Genomic DNA, 24,566 nt, shown 5'->3' with positions numbered 1-24,566 from the left:
AACGAAATTAATAACAACAATAAAGGTATTAAGCCAAATTATACAACGATGTCGAAAATTAACAAAATATGGTTAGGTTAGGTTATTTCAACGAGAGGCACTGAGCTAACAATACACAAATGACATAGATGTAACGACACCTTTTCAGCTTATAGAAGACGTTCTCTCCTATTTTAATTCGCAACATGGACAAAATACTCAATGTAAACATTTATTTACGTTCATATTTATATATCTACAGGTATGTCGATGGTCATAACTAAAAAAATTATTACATATTTAAAGGTAATACCGCTATTAAGAGCTTGATGGAATTTCGATAGGCAGTTTACTCCCGAAGTAAATACTCCAATAGGCAAGCTGCAGTAAAAAAAAAAAAAAAAAAAAAAAAAAAAAAAAAAAAAAAAAAAAAAAAAAATAATAATTCTAAGACTTATAGATCAATCTTATGTAAACGTACTCAAGTTAAGAATTCAAGAACGACTGTAGAATCCGGCCCGGAAGATACCTAGTTGTGTAGTGCGTCTGCCATTTCTATATTTGCAGTTATAATACTCCGACTGTTGCAGTATCAAATCAACCAATCCATTCCCATGAACCAACCCCAAATAGCCGAACTGCAGCTAATTTGATCAAACTGCAGTTGAGGTTACTTATAACTTTCTAAAACCCAAGTCATTTAGTCTCGTTAACTATACTAATCATCTCCCATAACCCAACTCTAACTCAATATATAACCAACTGAACTAAAAAAATAATTAACCTGACCCAGATTGTATAGATTGAAGCCTCAATAGACAAGGCAGAGGAGTGAGCGTATTCTATTTCAAATCCTCCAGCATAAGACTTACTGAGAAACACAGGTCAGTTCGGCAGCCCCGCCCCAAGGCATGTCTCTCACCCTCCCAGATATATTTTTTTCCATAAACTGAAGCTATGGTGGAATCCCAGAGAGAAATTACAATGCTGATCCTGTATTCCAAAGCGAGAATCAGCTCAACGTTTCTATGGAGAGGAGGGGGGAGGGGGGTCAGCTACGACAAAGTACATAGTTGTAAGTCATGTTTGGCAAATTTTATTAACTTGAATTAAAACAGTACCAAGTTGGCTGTCTGTTATTTATTCATTAATTTGCTGGTCGAGTTCGGTACTACTGATTACGTAAATTTGACCATTTTCTCTGGATACGAGGGTGTGTCAGTTGTTAGGGTGGGTGGCAGAGGCAGGCGTCAAGCTGCCAAGCACACAGGCAGCTCGCGTGGTTGACCGTCGTCGCCAGACTTGGTGCTGGAGGATTGCGTCATCGGGCCAGTAGTATCGATCCAATGCCTACCTTGTATAACCTTATCTAAATTACTCTAGTATAAAAACAATGTCTCGTGTCTGTACTTACTTAGTGATAGCTGCCTCCATTGTACCTTCTTCTTACACTTTTTCCCCATTGATGGCTATTGTAAACAGATTTATAAAAGTAGTTAACAACAACTTCTAATCAATGGAGGACATAACACATGGCCACCCTCTTCCCGCAAAGTCCCACGTGAAACTACCGGAGGCTGATCACTGCCGCTACATACACACACCGGCCGCTCAAAATGCCACACTCCGCTAACCCACAACTTCCCACTCTATTTTTGCCCTTGCCCACGATTGACAGTACTTTTTTCGCGATTGAATGACAGCAACTATATATCGATACCCACTCTTTAAGTTTATGAACGAGAATCATCGCATACTTTCGTAGGAGTTCGTGTTAGAAGACAAATTAAATAAGGGGTGTGCTCTGCTGTAGCCAATAACAGCACTCCGTTCTAGTGACGTCAGCAGCATGTGACTGATACCCCGCTAACTTTAAATATATCACGTGAAACGGAAGCTCCTTGCTAGTTTTTACGTCAAATCGTTGTAGTGACTTATTATATATCGGTAAATATAAATGCAGATAATTAAGAAGTTTATAGATCATATAAGATACATGATAATGATCAAACTTTAAGAGCCCTTGAGTCTTTCGTCATATTTTGCTACTAAACATTAAATTGTTTCTATCACTAAGATTGTATTCTTATCTGGAAAATGTTTACGTTAATGAAGCTTTTGTCTAGTTCTGACACACAAAAGGTTACGACTTATTGAAATTATGAGAACTAAAAACATAACTCATTTGTATTTGATAATTTTGTTGTTATTGTTGGAGTTATTAGTAGTAGTAGTCATTACAATCATAAATTTCAACATTAAAATCTTATTATTTGTTTCATGAAGCTACACAAGAGGGAGTGGATGTGTACCCAACACCTACGTGACGCTACTTAAAATAAAACTCCGAGAAACTAGTCAATTACCCAGTACTACTTATCAAATATCTGTGCTCATCCGCTGCCAGATAAACCTACACAACCTAGCCCTGGGGTCATGATTCTCAATTATTCGCAGAGAGAAATCAACAAATTAATAGAATCTTATTACAATCTTGACGTCGTATTTACCGCTTAATTTGCTACCTATGAGAGCCAGACAGTTAAGGAAGGGAGGTTCTTGTGTAAAGTTGAAAGCTTACGCACCGAGCCAAGACTACACACGACGTCTGTAGTAAGTCTGTCATTGTCCCAAGGTCAAACACCACGTTGGTAATACTTCTCTCTCTCTCTCTCTCTCTCTCTCTCTCTAGCCCAGATTCTCATAAGTTCTTGACATGAATGACCCTCGTAACTTAAGATGTAATAAGTGTACCTAACATGCTGAATGAGGTTTAAATAAATATACACACAATAACAAAAGTATACTGAGACACTATCTTAACTTTACACGTTTACTTAATACTAGACTATATTAAGAATGAAAGTCTCTTAATTAATATTCAACATTAATCTTTTGTCCTAAGTGGTGTTAAGTGAATGTATTTACTTAAGGTTAGGTTAAGTTTAGTTAGGTTAGATTAAGTTAGGATATATTATACTATGTTAGGTTATGCCAGGTTATGTTAGGCTGGCTAGATTAGGTTAGGTTATGTTGGTGTTGGGTTGGGTTAGGTTGGGTTAGGTTAGGTTAGGTTTAGGGTGTATAATCATCAGGAGAAATAAATGGAGTTCCTAAAATTCACGACACCCAATTATTCTATGTATAAGTCTTGGTATATAATTGTTCTTAGATTATTCTGGTTTTATATATATATTTTTATTTTAATATAACTCGACCAATCAGATGCCTATTCACATCTTCACTTACGAGAAACATTGATCGTAGGAGTCTCGGTGAATCCAACTCCTTGATGTGCAATCTCACTCTGCAAACAGGCTGCAACCCGGATATAAATAAGAATGTCTGCTGCCTAGCTTCATCGTAATCTTACTATTGACTCAAACACGTGATCATACTGTCTTACTATTAGCTCAAGCACGTTATCTTACTATTGGTTCAAACACGCAATCTTAGTATTGGCTCAAACACGTTAACTTACTGTAGTGTACTGGATATAACACGTCATACTAAACAGTCCTTACTATTGGTTCAAACAGGTTTTCTTGGTCTGCGCTAGTTACCCCAGTCCTCACCTATCATGACCTGACTAACCAATGTTCTGCCGCGTGAAGGTTATCTCTAGTGAGGTGTAAACAAATCCTTCCTTTATTTATTTTTCGAGGGGGGAGAGGGTTAGGGGGAACTATTGGAGGAAGGGGGGCTGTTGGAGGAAGGGGGGCTGTTGGAGGAAGAGGGAGGATGCAAGAGTGGGACAGGAGAAGGAGGGAGAGCTGGAGAAGTTACGGGAACTAGAAGAGGAAGCGGGAGAGCTGCAGGAGGGAGGGGGAGTAGAAGGGGGGGGGATCTGGAAAGTTAAAGGGAACTTGAGTTTGAAACATGAATGCATCAGTGACTTTGAAACATTGATTACAAGATTTTAAACTTTGATTTAAAAACTTGAAACCTTGATCAAGATTTGAAACTTTGATTAAGACTTGAAATATTTACTCAATGAAGCACCTAGAATCATTCCATCATTAAATAACTGAAACATTTCCTCGCTGAAATAACGAAAAAGAATAATAAAAATACTTTATACAACTAATTAAAGAAAATTTAAACATTTATTCATAAAAAATAGACATATAACCATAGAAATACAAAACAACATTTATCTTGAAACAATCATTAACTAAAAGACAACTTGCAACGTGAGTCTACGCTTCTGCAACATCACAGTCAGGTCTGCCAAACTTCTGCATCACCCCTCACCCAACCCCCCTCCAGCACCTGTCCCACCCCTCTCGGTAAAATCCTTGTAAATTCTTATAATCCGGAGAGATCAATTGTACCTTTTATCGACTATCTCTTGATTTTTCCGATTTTTCTTCCTTCTCCGTCAACCCTCTAAGGCTCGGGTGTTTGATTGAGTAATTTTAACGTAATGTTATGGCAAAAGAAATATGGTAATCTCTCTCTTTGCGTACAGTACCGGGTTAAGAATTTACAAGATTCGGATGTTGATTTTATCACTCGTAACTAAGAAAAATTAAATACTTCAACTTAAAGGTACGTTTTCACGACCGCCTTGCCTTATAACACTTTTGCTTATTATGTCGTTGTTTATGCATCAGATACTTTCATTTAAAACCCATTTTATGCACCAAAGTATATAAAAAATCTGTGATTTTTTCTTTTGGCTACTAATTACGAAGAAAGTTACAAATATTTTTTATATAGCCCCCAATAAAAAAACACTCACTATAGACAATGCTTGAGATAATGAACATTGAGAAATTGCTACACATTATTGACTGTAAACTCATAACTGTTTGTTATAGACATCTTTAATTTTGCATGGAAACACAACTAACAATAAATAAACACTCGTATAAGTAGGCCATTTGCGGTACAGAATGCAAAAAAATCCTGCACGGCATCGTCAGACAAAATTATGGTCCCCCCAAACTCAGTTTATATCGTTTTCTCTTAATACACACATAATAGAAAATGGTTTATTGAAAACGAGCGACCAATATGAACCTCTATACTGTACTGTACTCGGCAAGCCCTTCTCAGTGGTAGAGCGTAACTAAAGTGAGGTTTTACCTAACTTAAAGGTCCTAAAAAATATTAAAAAGAGAAGAAAAGAGAATGGAGGTAGGATGTTAATAGAAAGCAAAAAGAGATACGGAAAGATAATAAGAGAGAAGCCGGGAAAAAATAAAATCAGTGCAAGAAAAAAAAACAAGGAAAATTGAAAGAGAGCTCTAAAGGAAGAAAATATTAAGTATCTGTTGTCCTCAATTTGATATCTGTATAATTACTTGACCAAATGACATAAAATTTCTAATTACTTTTCTAACGTTAATTACACGCCGCCTATGGATTTTTTTTTGTTTAAGCCATTGGTTTAAACCGGCCAACCCTGCATAAAACACATACAAAACACATGTTTGAAGACGTTGCTATCTAATTATTATAAGGGGTTTGTCACCAGACCTCATGCAGCACCCCCAAACACATTCAATTTGTGACGCCTTTTACCTTGTAGACATCAACGATCGACCAGTAAGATATATTTGTATTAATTTGCTATTAATTGTTGTACTACTACTAATAATAATAGATATTATTATTATTATTATTATTATTATTATATTTTCGCCCCCCAGGCCCTGATGTGGGTCAGTGACCTGTGCCCGGGTGGGCTAATCCCCGTAAAAAAAAGTACAAGCTGTAAACAAGTTATGTACAAAGTGAGGGAGGATGTGCAAAAACTGGCCGTTGTCGTATTTGTGGACAATATTATTATCGTCTATACACTGTATATGACAACAGGGGACCAGTTTAGGCGGTACAAGGACATCAGCCACCAGAACAATACTTGAAAACTTGTTTTTTTTCAAGGCGACATCGTTTAATAATAATAGTCCTGGTTATATGACTGAAAAAAACAAAGAATGTCTACTTCAAATGACATATATCAGAGAGATTTAAGACGACGCATCTGGCTAATATTTAAGAGGGAATAAAATAGATGGCAGGCGACTAAGTGTCATTTAAACGAAATCGATAAATGTGTTACTCTCGCCCATTAAAGTGTCAGATCTCGCGGCTGACACAGATAACGAAGGAACGCCGGAGAAAATATTGACATAAAAACACTGGACCATGGATTCTTTAAGGTTCTACCGATCAACACTCCCGTACGTGAGGGTGTGCAAGAATACTGTACATCAAACCTATAACCTAACTTAACTGGTTGACTTAAGTTATTATATAAGTATAACATACAAAACAACATCAATTTTAAAGAGAATTCATTCGCCCTAACTTGGAGTACTGCTCTTCTGTCCAACTGTTAGTGAGGGTGGAATCAAAGGCATTTCGTCTTATTAACTCTCCTTCTTTAGTTGATAATCTTTCTTCTCTTTCTCTTCGCCGTAATGTTGCTTCACTCTCTCTTTTAGAGGTACTTTAACGGGCAATGTTCGGTGGATTTGGCATCCTGTGTACCGCCGGCAAAGCCGTACGCTCGTAACACTCGTCTTGCTCGCGGTGCCCACTGTCACACTAGGTGACTAGAATAACCTTTCCTCACACAGTCAAACTGTGGAATGCTCTGCCTTCATCTGTGTTTCCATACTCATAAAATCTGTCTCACTTCAAGAAGCTGGTTTCTGGCTTCTTCGTGGTGTAGATAAATATAATCTTTTTCATTTCTATTTTTAATATATTTTTCCCCTTTTCCCCTTATTTTTTGCCCCCCCCCTCCGGCCCCATTGTGGGTCGATGACATGTGCCTGGGTGGGCTGTTCCCCATAAAAAAATCATAACAAAACATATCCCACATCGGTTTCAACGAGGAGTTGGGGGGGGGGGGAGGCATAGGGAACTCTTACACGATAAATTGCAGAGTATTGGTATGTTCTCTAACTAAACCTTAACACAGGTGAAATAAGGTGGGATCCCTGCATATATTTACATTCAGACAATCTGGGAAACCCCCCATTCCAGAATCCTAGGTACGCCCCTGTTTATAGTCATTATTTTGGAGGTAATGTCGAAAGTTGAATTATTTACCGTAAATACTCCTCCGAAAAACCTGCCAAGTCTCACTAAAACGTAAAATTACACCATGACGCTTCAACAAAGTCGCTTTTATTATTACCAGATATCAAAATATGGACTTTCTGTTTAATATGGCGGGGGGGGGGGTCCGAGGGGAGGAGCCCCCGACTAGGAAGTTAGGTAAGGTTAGATAAGTTTCTTTGGTTAGTTAGTTCTACCGTCTGGAGTACTCTGGTCCCCAAGATATGCTAGGGACTGTCACTTGATTGAAAATGTCCAAAGGAGGGCCACCAGGCTGGTGCCAGCACTTCGGCACCTCAGCTACCCTGAGAGATCAGAGCACCCTGCAATTGCCTAACTTATACTACAGACGGGCAAGGGGGGACCTAATTGAGGTGTATAAACATCTCAAAGGGCACTACTCAGTCGAATGTCCTTGCCCGGAGCTGGCGGACGCTCACCCCACAAGGGGTCACAGCTCAAGGTTGAAGAAGCCGCAAGTCCAGAAAACTGTGAGGGGTAATTTTTTCGGAGTGAGAGTTGTGAACTCTTGGAACAATCTGCCAGAGAGTGTTGTGACGGCACCGAGCGTGAGCTCTTTCAAGACCAGACTTGACAAGCATTGGAGCAGGTTTAGATACATTCAGGAGCCATAATTGGGAATTTTGTAAAAGAATTGAAGGTCAGATTTAAGCAAAGCACACCAAAATACGCCAGAAAAACACATTTCCCTGTAAAAAACGAAGGTGACGTTAAAACAAATCTTTACCTAATCTTACCTTAATTAACAGATGCTGGAGGATAAAGTGATGCTACTTGTTGAAAGAAGTGGCGAAGTATAGTTCTGTGATCGTTGTATTTGGTCTAGAACATGTACAGAGCGAAATATTGTCGGTGATGTTGTAGTGGATTTCTCCCCTGCAAACGCTGTTTGTCGCTGAGTAGCCGACCCCGCGAATTCCACAGTGTTTGCCTCGTGGTCTAGGTCAACCAGCGCCGCCCACGGAGCGGGGGTCAACTATCTACCCACGTCTACCTCCGCTATAAAAGACCTGACCTCGTGGTGACCTGTCTCTTTCTACCTACACCAACCAACACCTCCTCCTCCGCCTGCCTGTCGGTCCTCTCTCCCGCCGGCGAGCATGGCGACCCACAAGCTGTCCTCCTCTGAGCACCCTCACCAACCAGCTCTCTCTACATCACGCTTGTAACCATGCTGCCTTCCCAGCACCAAGCTGCATTGTACATCCAATACAACATGTATATAGAGAGCACATTGTGAGTTTCCTTTCTCCATCCCATCCTGAGTGAGAACCCCAAACAACCAGTGGCGGCTCGTGAAAAATAAAATGGAGGGACTGCAAGCCTCACACAACAGTAGGATACACAAATTTGACCTACCTCAGGTATGAGTTGTAGTTGATGTCCACGAATTCCCAGGGCATGGTAGTAGTGTTGGTGGTGATGGACCAGTATTAATTGAAAATATAGTCGGCGTGTCTGCTCTTCGATGTAGCAAAATTGTTTATTACAATTTCATTAAAATCCTTTATTTCTGTTATCATTTTATTTTCAATGGATATCACTGCTAAAGCAGACAGTCTGTCATTCACCATGAATAAAACTGGTGTAGGTCTTCCTCTTGCTTTGATTTCAGTCTTTTCATTTAATGTCAGCTGGGAAAAGTTGATGTTTTGCAAATACTTCACTCGATTTTCCATCGTCAAAGGGTAATTAAAGAAAGCACGATTTAACCACACCGTCCACACGTTGTACGAGACTGAGCTGCTTCAAGTGCGGCGGCGGCGGCGGCGCCAATTAATAACAGACATGAATCGTACAGCATTGACAGCAACTATGAAAGTAACTTAAATTTTGGTCTGATTTTAATGAAAATTCACTTAGCAACGTATTGAAAATAATTAAATAACATAAAATGATATATTTGTTGGTAGTGTATTATTCAGCTGTCTCTCTAAAGGAATCATACGCCTGGCAGTGAGTGTCTGGGGGGGACTGCAGCCCTATGCACGAGCCGCCACTGCAAACAACCCGTACCCCACAATGTTCCTTCTTATTGTCGTTACGAAGCACTCGACTCTTGATATCCTTCCACAATCCTTCTATAATTTACGTATGAACGGCTGTAGCACTTCACAGAGTTTGGTAGAATACCATGAGCCTTAAAAACGACAATGGCAGCGGCTTCGTTTTCAAATACACGATGAATGATTTGCTAAGCACAGAAAGAATACCCGTGCAGAGAACAGCTCAGGAGTATCACGAGGGATGGTCATGAGCAACAGTATCTCCCACCTTGTCCGAGCCTTAACCCCGTCTTTCTTTAGAATTTAAAGTTTTCAAACTTCCCTACTTTGTTTCAAGAGTACTTCGTGTATTCTCACATTTACAGCAGCAAAATGAAGTGTGTTTCCAATACACACTTCTGTTGTTTCTCTACGACAACAGGGGGGGGCGGGCCGCTGGGGGGGTTAACTACCTGTGCATTCGATATAACACGAAAACATATTTAAGTGTGATTACCAGTTATTACTAATTCTTTATACGTTATTTGGATAAAATTAAATAACTGAAGTACCCTTAAATTATTGTCAGTTATTTGAAAATATAAATATTCTCTACCTTGAAGACGTTGTTTACATTCCTATAGTGTCAGGCCATGTTGTCCTCTGCGTCTCGTGATCCACCACCGTCCCTTTTACTGTCTTGTAAGCCTGCTGTGAGCTTCATTCTTGGGGCTATATTACTCTGCTACCTTGTACAGTCACATTACCAGCATGACGTTTGCCTCCATGCTCTAAGAGTGTATAGTTTTGCAGTAATCGGGTTAGAGATTTGCTTCAGGATCCTGGGCGTGTGTGTGTTGACAGGCTCATGGGACAGCTACCTCGGTGGACCGTCTAAAGGAAAGACCAAAAAGTCGTCAAAAGTGAGATTTTCTCGTTTGTTGGAGTAGCACAAGTAATTTTTTATGAAAATAATGTTTTCTTCACCAGTAATGATATTTGGATTGAGTGTATGTATCGGTTACTGTTATGGAATGTTTGGTAAATTTTTACGTTAGGTCATGAGTCCTTAGGGGTTCACCAATATATTTTTCCAGTGTATTTTGGTTTGTTTTAAACGAATCTGACCAATTTGGGTGGAAATTGCTCGTTCCCCCCCCCCCCGACCCCCCCAAAAATGATAAGGAATAGCCTGGGAAATCACGGTTTTGGGGTGGGGGAGAAAACGAGAATCACCTGAAGAATTATCGCCCCAGCTTATTTCACCTAACGATTAAACCACCTTAAAACTATTTTGGGAGGATGAGGTTAGGTTAGGATATGTTAGGTTAGATTTAGGTTAGGATAGAATAGGTTTAGGTTAGGTTAAGTTAGTATTAAGGTAATTAATCTTCAGGTGAAATAAGCTGGGGCGACAATTCTTCAGGTGATCCGAAAACGAGTCATCTAACCTAACTAACCTAACCTAACCCCTAGCCGCCAGTAGGCCGAGCTTAAGCCAACTTAAATGTTTCAGTAGTTAAAAACTTTGGTGTGTGCCATGTCCCAAAGTACAATACCTTAGTTAGAGGTGGAAGGACCAGGGATACGTAAGAATTAGATAGAATGATCGTCTTTCTCGTAAAACTCAGCAATAACCTTAAAATAATCATAGGAGCACAAATGACAACCAACCTCCACCGTGGCCATTGTGAGACTGGTCAATGAAAATTACCCAGGCTGCTTCCTTTGAAAAAATCAAATGTGATTGGTCGAAAAAACTCACGTGATGATATCGATACATCATTGGTCACGACTGGATGGCGTCAGTCAATGTTGTGCATGTGTTATGTGCTGATAACATCTCACGAGACGAAAACTGAAAAACGTAAAATCAATTAAATTCAATTGTGTCACTATTATTTATTTCCGCCATGTTTATATGAGGTTCAACATGCTCAGAATAGCAAGATCTAAATGTTTCAGTAGTTTATAACTTTCAGGCGTGCTATGTCCTAAAGTAAAATAATACCCATGTGGCAGTAGAGTTTGTAGTTCCCTGTATAAGGTCGGATCCAGGGGGGTCCGGACCACCCCTTTTTACCAGAAAATTCATAATACTCTTTCGGTAATATTGTAGTAAACAGTAACCACAGAATTCCAGAAATTCACTACACTCAATCGATAATTTTCTTATATTACACTTCCATCACAAATTGGCTAGGGCCACTGGTGGTATGGGGGCAGAACCCCCGGCTAGGGGATTAGGTAAGGTTTATTTTTTTGGTTGCTGTTATCCACAATTTTACCAGTTTTTCTTTAATGTAGTATTGTACTCAGGCATTTTTGTATAGTAAAAAGTATTTACTATTGACTTCAGAGTATCTCCTAATATCAAGTGTGCCTAACTTCAAAATGGCCTCAAATTGCCCATGATATTGTTAGATTTAAAAAAAAATCTCATGGGGGGAGGGCATACAGCTCCGCACCCCCCCCCCCAAACACCCCCCAGCTGGGTGGGCTCGCCATGTTCCCCCACCCGCAAATTATTGGACCCCTCCTTTTTATATTCCTGGATCTGCCCCTGCAGTACTGTACTATGTTTAGTAGAATTGGGGAATCCTGGAGGAGATGGGTAACACCAGAAGGCATTGTTTAATTTTGTTAATTTTTTCCACAGATGATCATATCATTATACTACTCAGTATTTTGAAAGAGGCAACATTTACTAAAACCTAATAGAACCTGACCTAACCAACCAAAGAAACATACCTGGATTCCCTGACATTTTAAACAGAAAGTACTTATTTTGATATCTGGTACCAATGAAAGCAGCTATGCTGAATCTTCATGGTGTAATTGTACGTTTTTTGTAGAAATGAGAATACTGTACCATACACTCGGACCGAGTTGCTCGGCTGTAAACAAACCGAGCACGTGACAACATGCGCTGATTTGGCAGATTTTTCAGTGGAGTATTTCTGGTAAATAATTAATTTCTTCGCATACAAAGCACATGCGAATATCATTTTAGTGTCATATAATCAGTTTTTCATTGTGTTCTACCTTGCAATTTCCCTTGTCCTTCCTGTCCAGCCCACTACAGATATTTTATGATCATAGGTAGAGAAAAGCTAAAAAAAATACTTATAATCAAAATAAAAAGTTGTCGTCTTTTAAAGTACTTACTATAATGGTATGAACATCTGTGGAAAAAATTTTAAAAATTTAACAACTCCTTTCTGGTTTTACCGTTTTAGCCATCTACATCAGTATTGCGTAGATTTGGTTTTGTTATGTAAATCTGAATCTGGGTTGAAATTGCAGATGAACCATAACATTCTTTAAATGAAACCAGACATTATAAAATTTATCAGTCATAAAATAAACCAGGCAAACTACCTAACCTAACATAAAGTGAAATAATACAATTATCTTCTGTTACTGTATCATAAAAAAAAATGCTGCAGTACAGTACTGTAATACAATACAGTCGACCCTCGTTAAAACGGACTAATAGGGGGGAAGGGTGTCCGTTTTAGCCGATTGTCCGAATTAACCGATTTAGGGGTTAATATTGCATAATACAGCTACGGTATTGCATTATACAGTCATGTGCCGGCTAATGTTCTAGATACGTGCTTGTGTTTATACAACCGCTTTCATCCAGACCCACTAAAGATATAATGTTATGGTAATTATCAGAAACACTTATAGGCATGACTAGTTTTATTACAAAGTGATGAAAAGGATACTGTACAGTGGTAGTCCACAAAACATGTAGCTATGTGTATGTTTATTTGAGTGCCCCGTCATAGGAGTCCGTTTTCTCTCGCTTTAGGACGCCTGAGTCCTCCGTTTTCTCTTAATCTTAGAGTGCAGTGCACCAGAGACTTCGTTATTCCTTAGTAATAACACAGAATTTGAAATTGCAACCCCAATTGCAACTGGGACAATCCCAGAACCAGAAATTTGATACAGACAGTCCCTCGCTTAGTTCAGATTTCGTCCGATTTATTCGAAATCCAGATTAAAGGGGTCCGAATTATCGAGGGTCGACTGTATACTTGAAGAGTGGTCAGGCCTCAACACAAACTTGAGTAAATTTCTCCTCATAGAAAATGAAAACTTTCTTATGCAGAAGGAATGGTTCTTACATAATTTCTTTTAAGATTTTTTTTTACTTTTTCCTTCTTGGGAGGAACTGTCTCTGTTTTCTATTTTTACTTTCTGTGATCAAACATTGGTTCATTTCATAGATTTATGAAATATTACAGATGATGTTTTCTATTTTATTATTGTAAAATACATATTTTTTTATATATATAGATACTGTACAGTGCTGCTAAGTTCTTTACTTTATCTTTAATAAAATGAAGCAACCTATCCTACCAAACCTAAAATACAGTACTACGGATATTTACTACAGGTATTTAATTTTTCTTAAATAAAATGAAATTTCTTTCTGCAAAAGGAGCTAACCCTACAGTCTAAACATGGTACACATTGCAAGGCCATGTTTTTCTGTCTTCCTCCGCTGATTTTGGACGTAAAATGTGATAGGGGCTATTGCACAAAATTCATTCCTCACATTTTTTTTTTTTTTTTTTTGAGGGAAGAAAGCTTTTATCTTATATGGAGAAATGTCCTCAAGTTGCAGGTTCAGAGATATAAACACCATACCAAATTTTATTTTTCAGAGAAATTGTATTCGAGAAAAAATGAATACTACACTGTATTGACGTAGAGAAGTAGCATCAGTAATACTTTATCATTCTTGTGCTCCTAAACTATATAGATGTTTAGAGAATTTAAAACAAAAAACGTTTCTTGCTTAAAAATTTATTCATATCCACTCCCGTAATGACAACCTATATGATTTTATTTTATTTTTTCCCCATGGGGAATCGTACATTGGGTCTAGGTTAACCAGCTACCTAACAAAAATATTCTGTGGAAGAAATCACATTTTTTTTCCTCAAGAATATGCTAAATTGCATGGAGGAATTGCACTTTTCATTTCTTTTTATCATTTTGCAGGAAGTACAGCATTCAATAACTTAAGAGTTTAATATGTAAAATATTACAGGTTGTGGATGTATTTCTGATTGCTGTGTGGAGTGTCCTCAGCATAATCCTTACACACATTGTCACTGTCCTATATGGTGCATATCTGATTGAGTGAGTACAATTTATCTTGTATTTTCTTGCTAGTTCCCACTGCTGGGAAGTTTTATCTGCTGTACAGTATACAGTGGTCCCTCGGTTAACGAGCACAATCCGTTCCAGCAGGTTGTTCGTTAACCGAAACCATTGTTTCAATGGGTTTTTGGGTAATGGGTTCCAGCTCACCGAAAATTGTCTAAATTCAACAAAAAAGGTAGAAAAGTACACTTACTTTGAGGTGTGTATGTAGAAGGCTCCTGGATAATGATGATGATGGGAATTAGAATGGGGGTGGAAGATAAGTCACCCCATGGCGCCATTTCACCCATAAAATTTTAGCTCTCTTGGTGTAATTCAAGATTATTTTCTTTAAATCAACACTGCACTGCATTATATATTGCCAATATGTAAAATGAATTTCAAAATGACCAATAATTTGCTTGCAAACACAGAAAAAGCATTTAGTTGAAGAGAGTCTCAAGCAAGATGTTACCTCCACTGAAAAGACAAAGAGACTGGCGCCTGTTTGGTGTGTTGGCAGGCTGGATGGCGCGTATGAAACTAGTTTCCTTACCTTCAATTATGTTCAATAATTGTTAAAATGACTAAAAAATTTAATATTAAACTTTTAAAATTATTGAATAGTATAAACTTCTTGATATTTACTAAAATAGTAAGGAATTTAAGCCCTAAAACCAATTACTGTATTGGCGGACTAATACTACAGCTGGTGGACCGCCAAATGCAAGCGAAAACATGTTGAGGTCGGCTCGTAAAAAAACTCATTAATCGAGGGATTGCTCGTTAACCAAAGTTAAGAATCTTATGGAAGGTAAATCGTTAACCGAAATCTCGTTAACCGAGGCGCTCGTTAACCGAGGGATCACTGTATCATATGTCCAGAATGGGGTTTGATTCATCATGCCTTACCCTAAAGGCTGCTAGGGACTTGATTTTATGATCTCCAAATCTTCTCCATCACATCCATTGGCCTCAAATAGGGGGAGATTAGATGCAAAGGTTACCCTCTAGGGAGTTCTAGAAGAATTCTTGTCCACCTAGTCAGTATACATCTGTTGCTGGCAATGAACCTCTTCATCAAATTCTAGCACCATTCCCCAGTTGACCACTACACTAACAAGACATCTGCCAGGGAGAAGGATGTAAACAACTGATTCAAATTAGCTGTTGTAAAACATTTTTTCTCTTTTTTTCTGTATATAAGTGCTCCTCTACTTACAAATAAGTTACGTTCCTGGGGCTTGTTCATAAGTCCAACTTTATTCTTGTAGATACTGAACATGTAAGAAACAAAAAAAAACAAAAAAAACAAAGAATTTGATCACAGATGTAAAGTAACAGCCTACACGGTAAGACTAAAGGCTAAATAAGCTCATAACTCCTTGTACTGTACTGTATCTCTTGTCCCAGCTTTCATAAACCATACTATCTACCTTTCTTTTGTATTTAAGAATTGTGGTACTTCAAGCTAAAAGAATGCAACTAAAACCATTATGGAAAAGTTTAGCACAACCACCATATGCATAGACTCTAGCTTCATGGCCTCAAAACTCACCATAGCAACACAGCCCAGCTGGGATGCTCCCTCTGGCGACCCCGAGTAACGGGGCTCCCACACTCCACTCCCTGCTCAGCCTGCTAAATCTCACACAGAGAGATGATTATTCCCTTTTTATTTTTGACCTTATAAAAATTATTTCTGTCCTGTTTTGCACATTTGTATGAAGGATTGTGTTCATGTAACTGAGTGAAATGAATTGAAGAAAGTTCAATACGGGGGATCCCCAGGTTCTGAACGGGTTCCGTTCCTGAGGACGTTCGTAAGTCAGAACACATGCTATATGCATATCGTACTTACAAAACAATGTTTAAAATCCCACTATATCATAGCTTAAGTCCTTATAAACATCTAAAATCACTTAATTTAAGACAAAAGAAGAAATAGAATGACAAAATACATTAAATGAAAGTAAAAAATAAGTCATCAGGTAAATAAAATATATTCAGTAAGTTTTCTAACATTTATAATAACCCAAACCTTAGAGAATCATACCAGCTTAGTTTGTACAATATTTCTTTTTCTGATTTCACTTAAAAAAAAATTTTGCATTGCTGATTTATTTTATTTTATTTTATTTTTTCAGATACGTTGAAGAGACCTTCACCTTCAGTATACTAGTAGCAGCTTTATCCTTCATCAGACCACTTATTGCCCTGGGACCTTCTGCAATTGTCATTATTCTTGAAAGGTGAGAAGTAAAATAAATTGACCTCATTTTTTTATCTGATATAAGGTAAAGTATACAATTAATTTCAATTTATGCTTCCTCATAAGTATGACACACTTAAATTTAAAAACAATACCTGATCCCCCTTTAATCATTAATTTTGTTTTCACCCCCTCTCATTCCCTTCTAGTCCATTTGATTTTCCATTTCTTAAATTTCTTCACTTCCTCTTCAAAATTAAGTCACAACGTACAACTCCCAGGGCAGACCAGTTCTAAAGTCCCATGATAATGCCTATAGCACCATGATACTGTAAACAGAAGTGGGCTCAAGATAGACCCTTGGTGGACCCTTACTTTCACTTAAAATTCCTTACTTTTCTCACCATTTACTTTCATAGTGGTTCTTGGGCCCTCATACAATGCCACGAATATAAAAGTATGTTCATTGGTTCTTACAAAGCCGGCATAAATGAGGGCTGTCTATAATTGTTCTTCATTCAGGCTACCTTGCATCATGGCCAAAAATCTTGCCTGACTAGAAGATGGAACACATTTTTTTGTAGCCCAACTAGATTTTTCAATCAATGTTGGGTTTTAAGAAGATACTAAGTAGGAATTCTTCATTTATACTTATTCAGATTAAACTGGGAGAAAGAATCTGAAGTCCATTGCTTTGCTGTATTACTTGGGGCGTGGTTAGGGGCCATACCCATACCTCTGGACTGGGACACTCCTTGGCAGGTGAGTCTTGTTTATATCCTAAGATCATAAAAATCTTGAATGTTGTGTATTACCGATGTCATGTATCTTTGAAATGTGTACTATGGGGAAAATAATAGATGTAATTCCCCAACATGAATGCTTTGCAAGTAAAATATATACAGTAACTACATGTGTATGAATGTGTACATGATTGTATTGAAATTTAGTGGTTTTCATCATCTTGGCAGCCTTACCTCCAGCTGATGATTTGATTCTTTATCTAATCTTTACTCCTGAATACTTTATGGTTTTAATAGTGCTCTCATTGATGCCATGCTTGCCACACTAAGAGAGCGAGTGATAGTAATGCTGGTTCAAAAGCTAAAAGAAAGTGTTTAAGCTAGCCAAGAAACTAAATGTGTTAAAACGATATGAAAAAGTTGAGAGGTCTGTGGATATTATATGGCGCAAGCAATGAACATATTTTCTGTAGTGGATCCATTAACAGAACGAAGCATTGAAATTACCAGGGATGTGAGAAATGCGTATGACCTCTACATAAATATGTATCATGAGTGGCTGTGAAAGATCCTTTCGACAGCTTTATTATTCAAAGGCCTAAACCATAAAAAATCAGCATCATAAGCAGCTTTTGCAACAACTTCAGGTTCAGTAACAGTTTCAGCAACAGCTATGATATCTTTATGGAAAGCTTCAGCTTCAGTCAGTGTTGAACCTGATGACTTCGTCACTGAGTAAAAACTCGCACAATATTCATTGGCTGTCCTTATGTTTTAGACTTTCCCACCATTTGTGAGTAAAAAATTTTTTTTACATTAATAAGTATAATTTAAAATATATATGAACAGAATTAAGTGTTGCTTTCATATTCTTATGTAGAGAAATGATGATGTTTTCACATGTACGCACTTACATACGATGGCGTTCCCAATCTATTTCATTTTTATTTACCATTAATGGTTAGCTACTGCTATTGTTCCATTTATTAACATTAAAACGTACTTATTCCTTTTTTTTCATTAATTTTACTACAGCTACAACCAGGGTCTTTTTTTCTTCACTTTCTTATGTAGAACCATCGTCATTCGTCACGGGTGTTGTAAACATGAACGAAAACAATGCCATCTCCTCTCCTATTGTGTGTTTTAATATTCTATGTATTATTAATGAATTGCATTGTTCATTTTGCATATATAAACATTAATTCAATCAAATACATATTCATTAGTAAACAATAATGAATATTTTGTACATATTCTTAATAAGATAAATGACGTGGTTTCCTTGAGGGCGCAAGTTAACATTGGCGTTCCACTATCACTCTTTTTTCTTTAACATCAGCAGTTACTTTTACTATACATTAAATAACATTCATTAAAACATACATATTTTTTACATTAATTTTACTACAGCAACAAACAGTTTCAGATATATAACTGACATTATGGGTGTAAACACTGACAACAATGGCATCCCATCTCCTCTTGTGTGATATTATTATTATTGATTTATTTGTATAAGGTGCATTCATGAACATTATTTAAAGAATATAGGTTGCATGTTTCATTAATTGTATTGTTTTTGGGGAAAAAGGGTAAAAAGCCACACAAAAGTTCTGAAAATGTCACACTTGGGAACGGATCTCATTATTATTGCTTTATTTTAATGGTAATTAATGATTCATGATACGATGATTCACCTTACACTGCAATATTGGAAGACACATTACCATTGTCTTATTCGAGGCTTTACTGTACTCTATTAATCAATCTTATTTCATCTGCAGTTTGTGTCTTTATGTTTTGCACACCTTATCATTTTTGTAGATTTTACTTTGTCTTTTTCTCAGTTTTCTTGCTTAATGCCTTCCATGAGGAAGAATGAAACTGTAGTGTACATGAATGTTTTTATTTTTAAAAAAGTGTGAAAGCATTTATTTTTGTGATAAACATTGTTTTTAGAGGAATTTGTACATATTTTTAAGTTTAGTGAACCCAATCCTCTGTTTCCTACTGGAAGTGAACTTCACTTATTCATGGGACTACTGTACTGTATTGTGTAAATTGAAACAATAGTCAATCTTGTTCTCATAATAGTTCATTCACTGAAATCAAATTTATTTGTGTGCTCAGGTAACCCGTACAAGAATGGAAAATGGCTGTAAAACGTTGATGATGATACTGATGACAATTGTAGACACTAAACAACTGTTTGGAGAGAGATGAAAAGTTTTAGGTAGTCATATTGGAAAGTAGTGTAATAGGATGGATTGGTTCAAATAGCATTAGTGGGCATGAATATCAATGTATTTGCAGGTGGTAAAAAGCATGATAAAGGTGTTGATGTTTTTGTAAAGCAGATTTGGGTAGTTGTGTAAAGGGATATTAGGCAGTGTCAGTTATTCAAGTTTAATGCTAAACCTTTTTGCTTCCATACACAGTACTGCTTTGTATGGGATGCATATGTGCAAAAATAATGTTTTCAATATTTTCTTTGAAAAGGTCCAAAACCACCCAGGTATTAATGAAGTCCATTGATGTTTGGGAATCCTGGTTGTATCTGGTTGGAGTTTTGCCATTGCATAATTGTCTACATAATTTTAACTGCCTGTCAAACTGGTAAGGTTAGGCATTTCACTTAGTTAGCACTACAGTTGTAATCATCAGTTTTCAGCTCACACTTTTTCGTTTTTATGTGATGGGTTAGGGGAGGTATATGACAGTGTGCTCCTCAGAGGGCAATGCTGCTAACAAAGATCTACATTCAAGCTTGGCTTACATAACACACCATGGATAAGAAAGATGGACATCTATCCTTCATTTTGTATTGTAAAAAGCGATGGTTACGCACTCTATTTAAAGATAGTATGTTAATGGAGAGTATGAAAGGAAAGGGACTTTCATAGCAGAAAGAAGTTGAATAATGAATAGTTTTGACGAAAGGAAACAGAGTAGGGGTGGCATGATAGGGAATAATTCATTTTACAACAGGGGTTGAAAAGAGATAGGCACAATTGATTGAATTTCTTTGGCACGTTGGCCAAGGAAATAGTTTCTTACACCCAAGTTTGTCTTTTTACTCTCACTAATGTTCTTTACCTCTTCCTCAGGTTTGGCCTTTAACCTGTAGTATTGGGGCAGTGCTTGGAGAACTAGGAGCTTGTATGTACCTGCTGGTCAAACTGTGGAAGGAAGGAGACATAAGCAGGAAGAAGAACAAGGCTACGTAGAAGCCACACCTTACTCACGTCTAACATTTCTTTTTTCTGAAGTTTTCATCTTACTCTAGTTTAATTAACACTTAGGTAGGGTAAAACTAATATAAGATTATTTTAATAAAGTTTGTGTTTGGACTTTTTGAGTCTAGTTATTAGTTATTATTTCATTATTTTTGTAATTGTCATAGTTCTCCAAACTTAACTTCATGAATAGCGTGAGCAAAGAGTGTCAAGAACTTAAGTCCCTCTATGACTCATGCTTCAATCAGTGGTACAGTGAGAAATTCTTAAATGGGCAAACAGATGACACAAGTTGTGAACCCGTATACAAGCAGTACCAGCAGTGTGTGAAAGAAGCTCTAAAGAAACTAAAAATTGAGATTCCTAAAATTGAAGAAACTCCCTCAGGTGACAAACCCAAGGTATAAAGAGTGAGATTGATTATAGAGATACACGTAATGTGTCCATTCTTTACTGGATAGCCAACAAGTCGGTGTGACCAGGTTGAAAATATTCCTCTCAGTGGCAATACATTATATAAAGTGTACACTGAAACTAATAGTACAGTACTGTATTAGTAATATTTTGTAGAATTGGTAGTTTTTCTCAAATGGTCAAAATGTTTAATGCAATCCGCAAGTCTGTGTCACATTATTACCGCCAGTATGAACTGAACACGGCAATTTATATGCTAGAGCCTAAAGAGAAGCTGGCCATGAATTTATTCTTCTTTTCCATATTTGGTCTTATCACTTACTCCTCATATGTGTACTTGCCTCATTACACCTCCACTATGCTGGCATTCTTTGGAATTATTGACCTTGAACATTAGAATTTTATCTGTTAGTTTTAGAATTTATGGATTGAACCATCTTTTTTCTATTGATAATTGATTATAATTAACTTCTCAAATTATGTATACAGTATTGTATATACAGTACAGTATATTGTTTGGATAGAATGTAAAACATTTGTAAGAATTGCCTTAATTTTTTTTATTCGACTCTTTCTGTATATTTACCTATCAGGTGCCATTGAATCAGTATTTCTTATTTTTACATCATGACAACTCAATCTAGCACAGCAAAAACACTGTCTAAAATTCAACAGCAGAAGACAATTAAGGGAGTTCAGAAACCTCGGAAAAATGTTGTGAAAAATACACTGGAAAGCCCATTTGCTCTTGACTGGCCAGTTGTTAGTGCTGAGAATATAGGAGAAATTATCTCTCTCCTGGAAAAGAGTTGCAGTGGACTGAAGAAAGTCACCTGTAAACCACCATGGAAGGAAGTGGCTAAATATAAAGGTGCTGGGAGGAAAGCTTTTCTAGAAAAGTATCGACAGAATTTTCAAGAAAACTTGGATCCTGAGGTTCTTAACCAAAATAGAGAGAGAGAAAAATCAGTGTCTCACTTGATATTTGGTTATAATGCTGTTATGAGAGCTCTAGAAAAAGATAATGTAGTTGGGATTTTGGTGAAAAAGAATGTAGAGCCTTTGTTTTTAGTGAAGACATTCCTCCCCGGTTGTGCCAATAAAAGTATTCCTCTAATTCCATTAGACGACCTTGACAGTATTTTGAAAAATGAAAAAACCTTGGCACTATCACATGCATGTATGGTACTTGGGCTGAAACCTTCTGTCAAGGATAAGAGTAATAGATTTCATTCATTGTTTGCCAAGATGTGTGAAGCTGTTCAGGTAGACACAAAAAATGATTCAGATGAAGATCTTGAAGAAAATATGGACTGCAGCATGAAGGATCCCATTATTGACGATAAAGAGAAGAATAATACCTGCACATCCAGTTGTTACCTAACTCAAGAACAAATCAAGTCTTATCACTTGAAACGAGCTGATAATAGCAAACGAGCATTTGTTCCTGGAGGAAGTCAAGAACAGATCATTGATGCTTTGGGCTTTGGATCAGATTTTATAGAATTCAGATCTACTGATATGGATGTCCCTTTCAACACAAACAAATTACAGCTGTTTGATAGAAAAACCACCAAAAGATCTAAAGTGGAAAATAAAAAATCTGCCAAAGCACCAAAAATAGAACCAAAAGATGCTGAGCAACAAGAGGTGTGTTGTAGTGACCCAGAGGCCATGGACATCAACAGTATGTTTTTCATTGATGACACGGGACATGAAGAAGAACCACATGTGAAAGAAGAGACTATGAAGAAGGAAGATAACACTGTAGACTTAGTAAATACTGACAATATGAAAAACAATGTGGAAAAAAAGAAGTCAAGTGGCCTTCCATATATGTCAGCTAAAACCAAGAGGGTGAAAAACAACCCCAATAGAAAGAGAAAAGATTAGAAATTTTATATAAAAGAAACTCATTTTAATTTTACCTAAAGTTGAAGAGTGCAGCAGCAATTGGGTTAGTAATTTGATGTTTTAATTATTTAAACTTAAATATTTAAGTTGTACAGTACTGAATTTATGAGAATTATTGTTCTTGCTTAAAAGATGGCCATATGTAGTCTATTCTCTCATAAGTCCAGTCACTAACAATGTCCGTATGTCAAGTAGTAGAGGCTGCATTTGCACATGGAACAACTCGTAAAGAATTATATATGCTGTGGCTTGGTTATCATATAGCTGAAACATTGTTACTTGCTTGCACTGGAGAACTGTGAAAAAGATGAGGGTTGCTTTAACAAATGCTGTATGCATATAGTATAGTATAATGTGAGGGAGAGACCATGTGAAGCTTCAGATAGTGTGAATGTGGCTAACAAAAAAGTCCAAGGGCTTTTTATCCATCTTTTTACACCTTTGATACTAAATGTCCTCTGGGAATATTGCTTGAGAAAATGGCCATCATTCAAGAACCTCAAACCTTCTTGGGACTTTTATTTCATGTGTGGATTTATGAAGAGAATAGAAGAAACGAGGATGGTGGAGAATTGATCATAGGCTACTTTAGTGTATGTTGGTCAAAATTTTCACTGTCATTTATGATGAATTGTTAAGTCATCTGAATGGTCTGATACAACAATACATTGTGGTCAATAAACTATTGTATAAGCTGTCAGGTTTAAACATTGCCTAAGAAAATAGTCGTCAGTGGGACAAGGTGCGTTCAATTTAGTTTTCCCATTTCGTTTTATAATGGATGCCTTTGTGGAATTAGGGGAAGGTTAGAATGAATTTTGCTGAAAACTAACATTGGAAAAATAGTAGAAATTAGTTATCACACTGGCAATTTTATTAATAATTTATCTTCACAGTATTTATGAATGATAGCACCGACACTTGTTATTTTCTTCAAATGTTCCAGTTAGTAGTTAGGTCACACAATGCCTTTCATTTAAAATTCTAAAGTAATAGTTATTAAGCTAATGCAATATTGAATTTCTTTGATATTTTGTAGCTTTAACAAATAAATTTATCATGATTCTTGAAGCACAGTACTGTATTATGATTTCCTACCCCCAATGTGGCTCAAAATATAAGGCAAAGATAAAGAAAAGTTAAAACCCAGGAAAACATTTAACACTTAGAGAAATTAAAAACTAGCAGTCATTACAAGTGCAATGTGAAAATGAACTTGTGACAGATCACCAAACATAACATAGCCCACTTCTGTGTAGACTAATCATCTCATCATTGTAACAACCCAGTTCAACCTAACATGACATAATGTAACTCAACCTAACATACATTACTGAACTCATACTAATCTATCATAACTTACTGTAACATAAAACCTAACATGACCCAACTCAACCTATTCTAACCTAACCTAGCATAACAAACAACTAAATCCAACTTAACCTAACATACCACAACCCTAACTTAACCCAACTCAACTAAAACTAACCTAAGCACAGTCAGTCAAGATGTCCTCATTTTTAAGGGCTGGTGTACTGTTATTTTTTTCAGGCTGTGTTTACTAATCCTCCCATTAATATTTACCATTGTCTCTTCACCTGTAACTTTAAAGCCGAAATATTAGATTTTCCTCTTTCTATAAATTCCCTTTACTTCTCTTGGTGCACCAGCCAGTCCTAGTACAGAAGTTCTTCATTTGTTTTTGTCAGTATAACTATTCTTTAATATTTTCCCATAGTACAACATTTTGAAAGCCTCTAGAATCATTTTGTTTTCTGAAAGTGCCTTTACTTCTGACCCATGCAATAGTACTGAAAAT

At 37.0% G+C, this 24,566-nt stretch overlaps 2 protein-coding genes across 2 annotated transcripts; both read left to right on the top strand.

Annotated features, from left to right (window-relative positions):
* Nucleotides 1-9,697: 9,697 nt before the first annotated feature.
* On the top strand, nt 9,698-20,591 carry LOC121871059 (phosphatidylinositol-glycan biosynthesis class F protein-like). Its single transcript, XM_042373159.1, has 5 exons — nt 9,698-9,985; nt 14,131-14,222; nt 16,373-16,477; nt 17,097-17,199; nt 20,291-20,591. The coding sequence occupies exons 1-5, from the start codon at nt 9,716-9,718 to the stop codon at nt 20,408-20,410; spliced, it is 690 nt and encodes a 229-aa protein (XP_042229093.1). The 5' UTR covers nt 9,698-9,715; the 3' UTR covers nt 20,411-20,591.
* Nucleotides 20,592-21,242: 651 nt separating this feature from the next.
* Nucleotides 21,243-23,823, top strand: LOC121871058. Its single transcript, XM_042373158.1, has one exon. The coding sequence runs from the start codon at nt 21,461-21,463 to the stop codon at nt 22,724-22,726; it is 1,266 nt and encodes a 421-aa protein (XP_042229092.1). The 5' UTR covers nt 21,243-21,460; the 3' UTR covers nt 22,727-23,823.
* The last annotated feature ends 743 nt before the right edge of the window (nt 23,824-24,566 follow it).

The sequence above is a fragment of the Homarus americanus genome, unplaced genomic scaffold, assembly GCF_018991925.1.
Source record: "Homarus americanus isolate GMGI-L3 unplaced genomic scaffold, GMGI_Hamer_2.0 scaffold52512, whole genome shotgun sequence".
In the NCBI taxonomy this organism is placed as follows: Eukaryota; Metazoa; Arthropoda; class Malacostraca; order Decapoda; family Nephropidae; genus Homarus; species Homarus americanus.
This window is presented reverse-complemented; position numbering and strand designations above follow the sequence as displayed.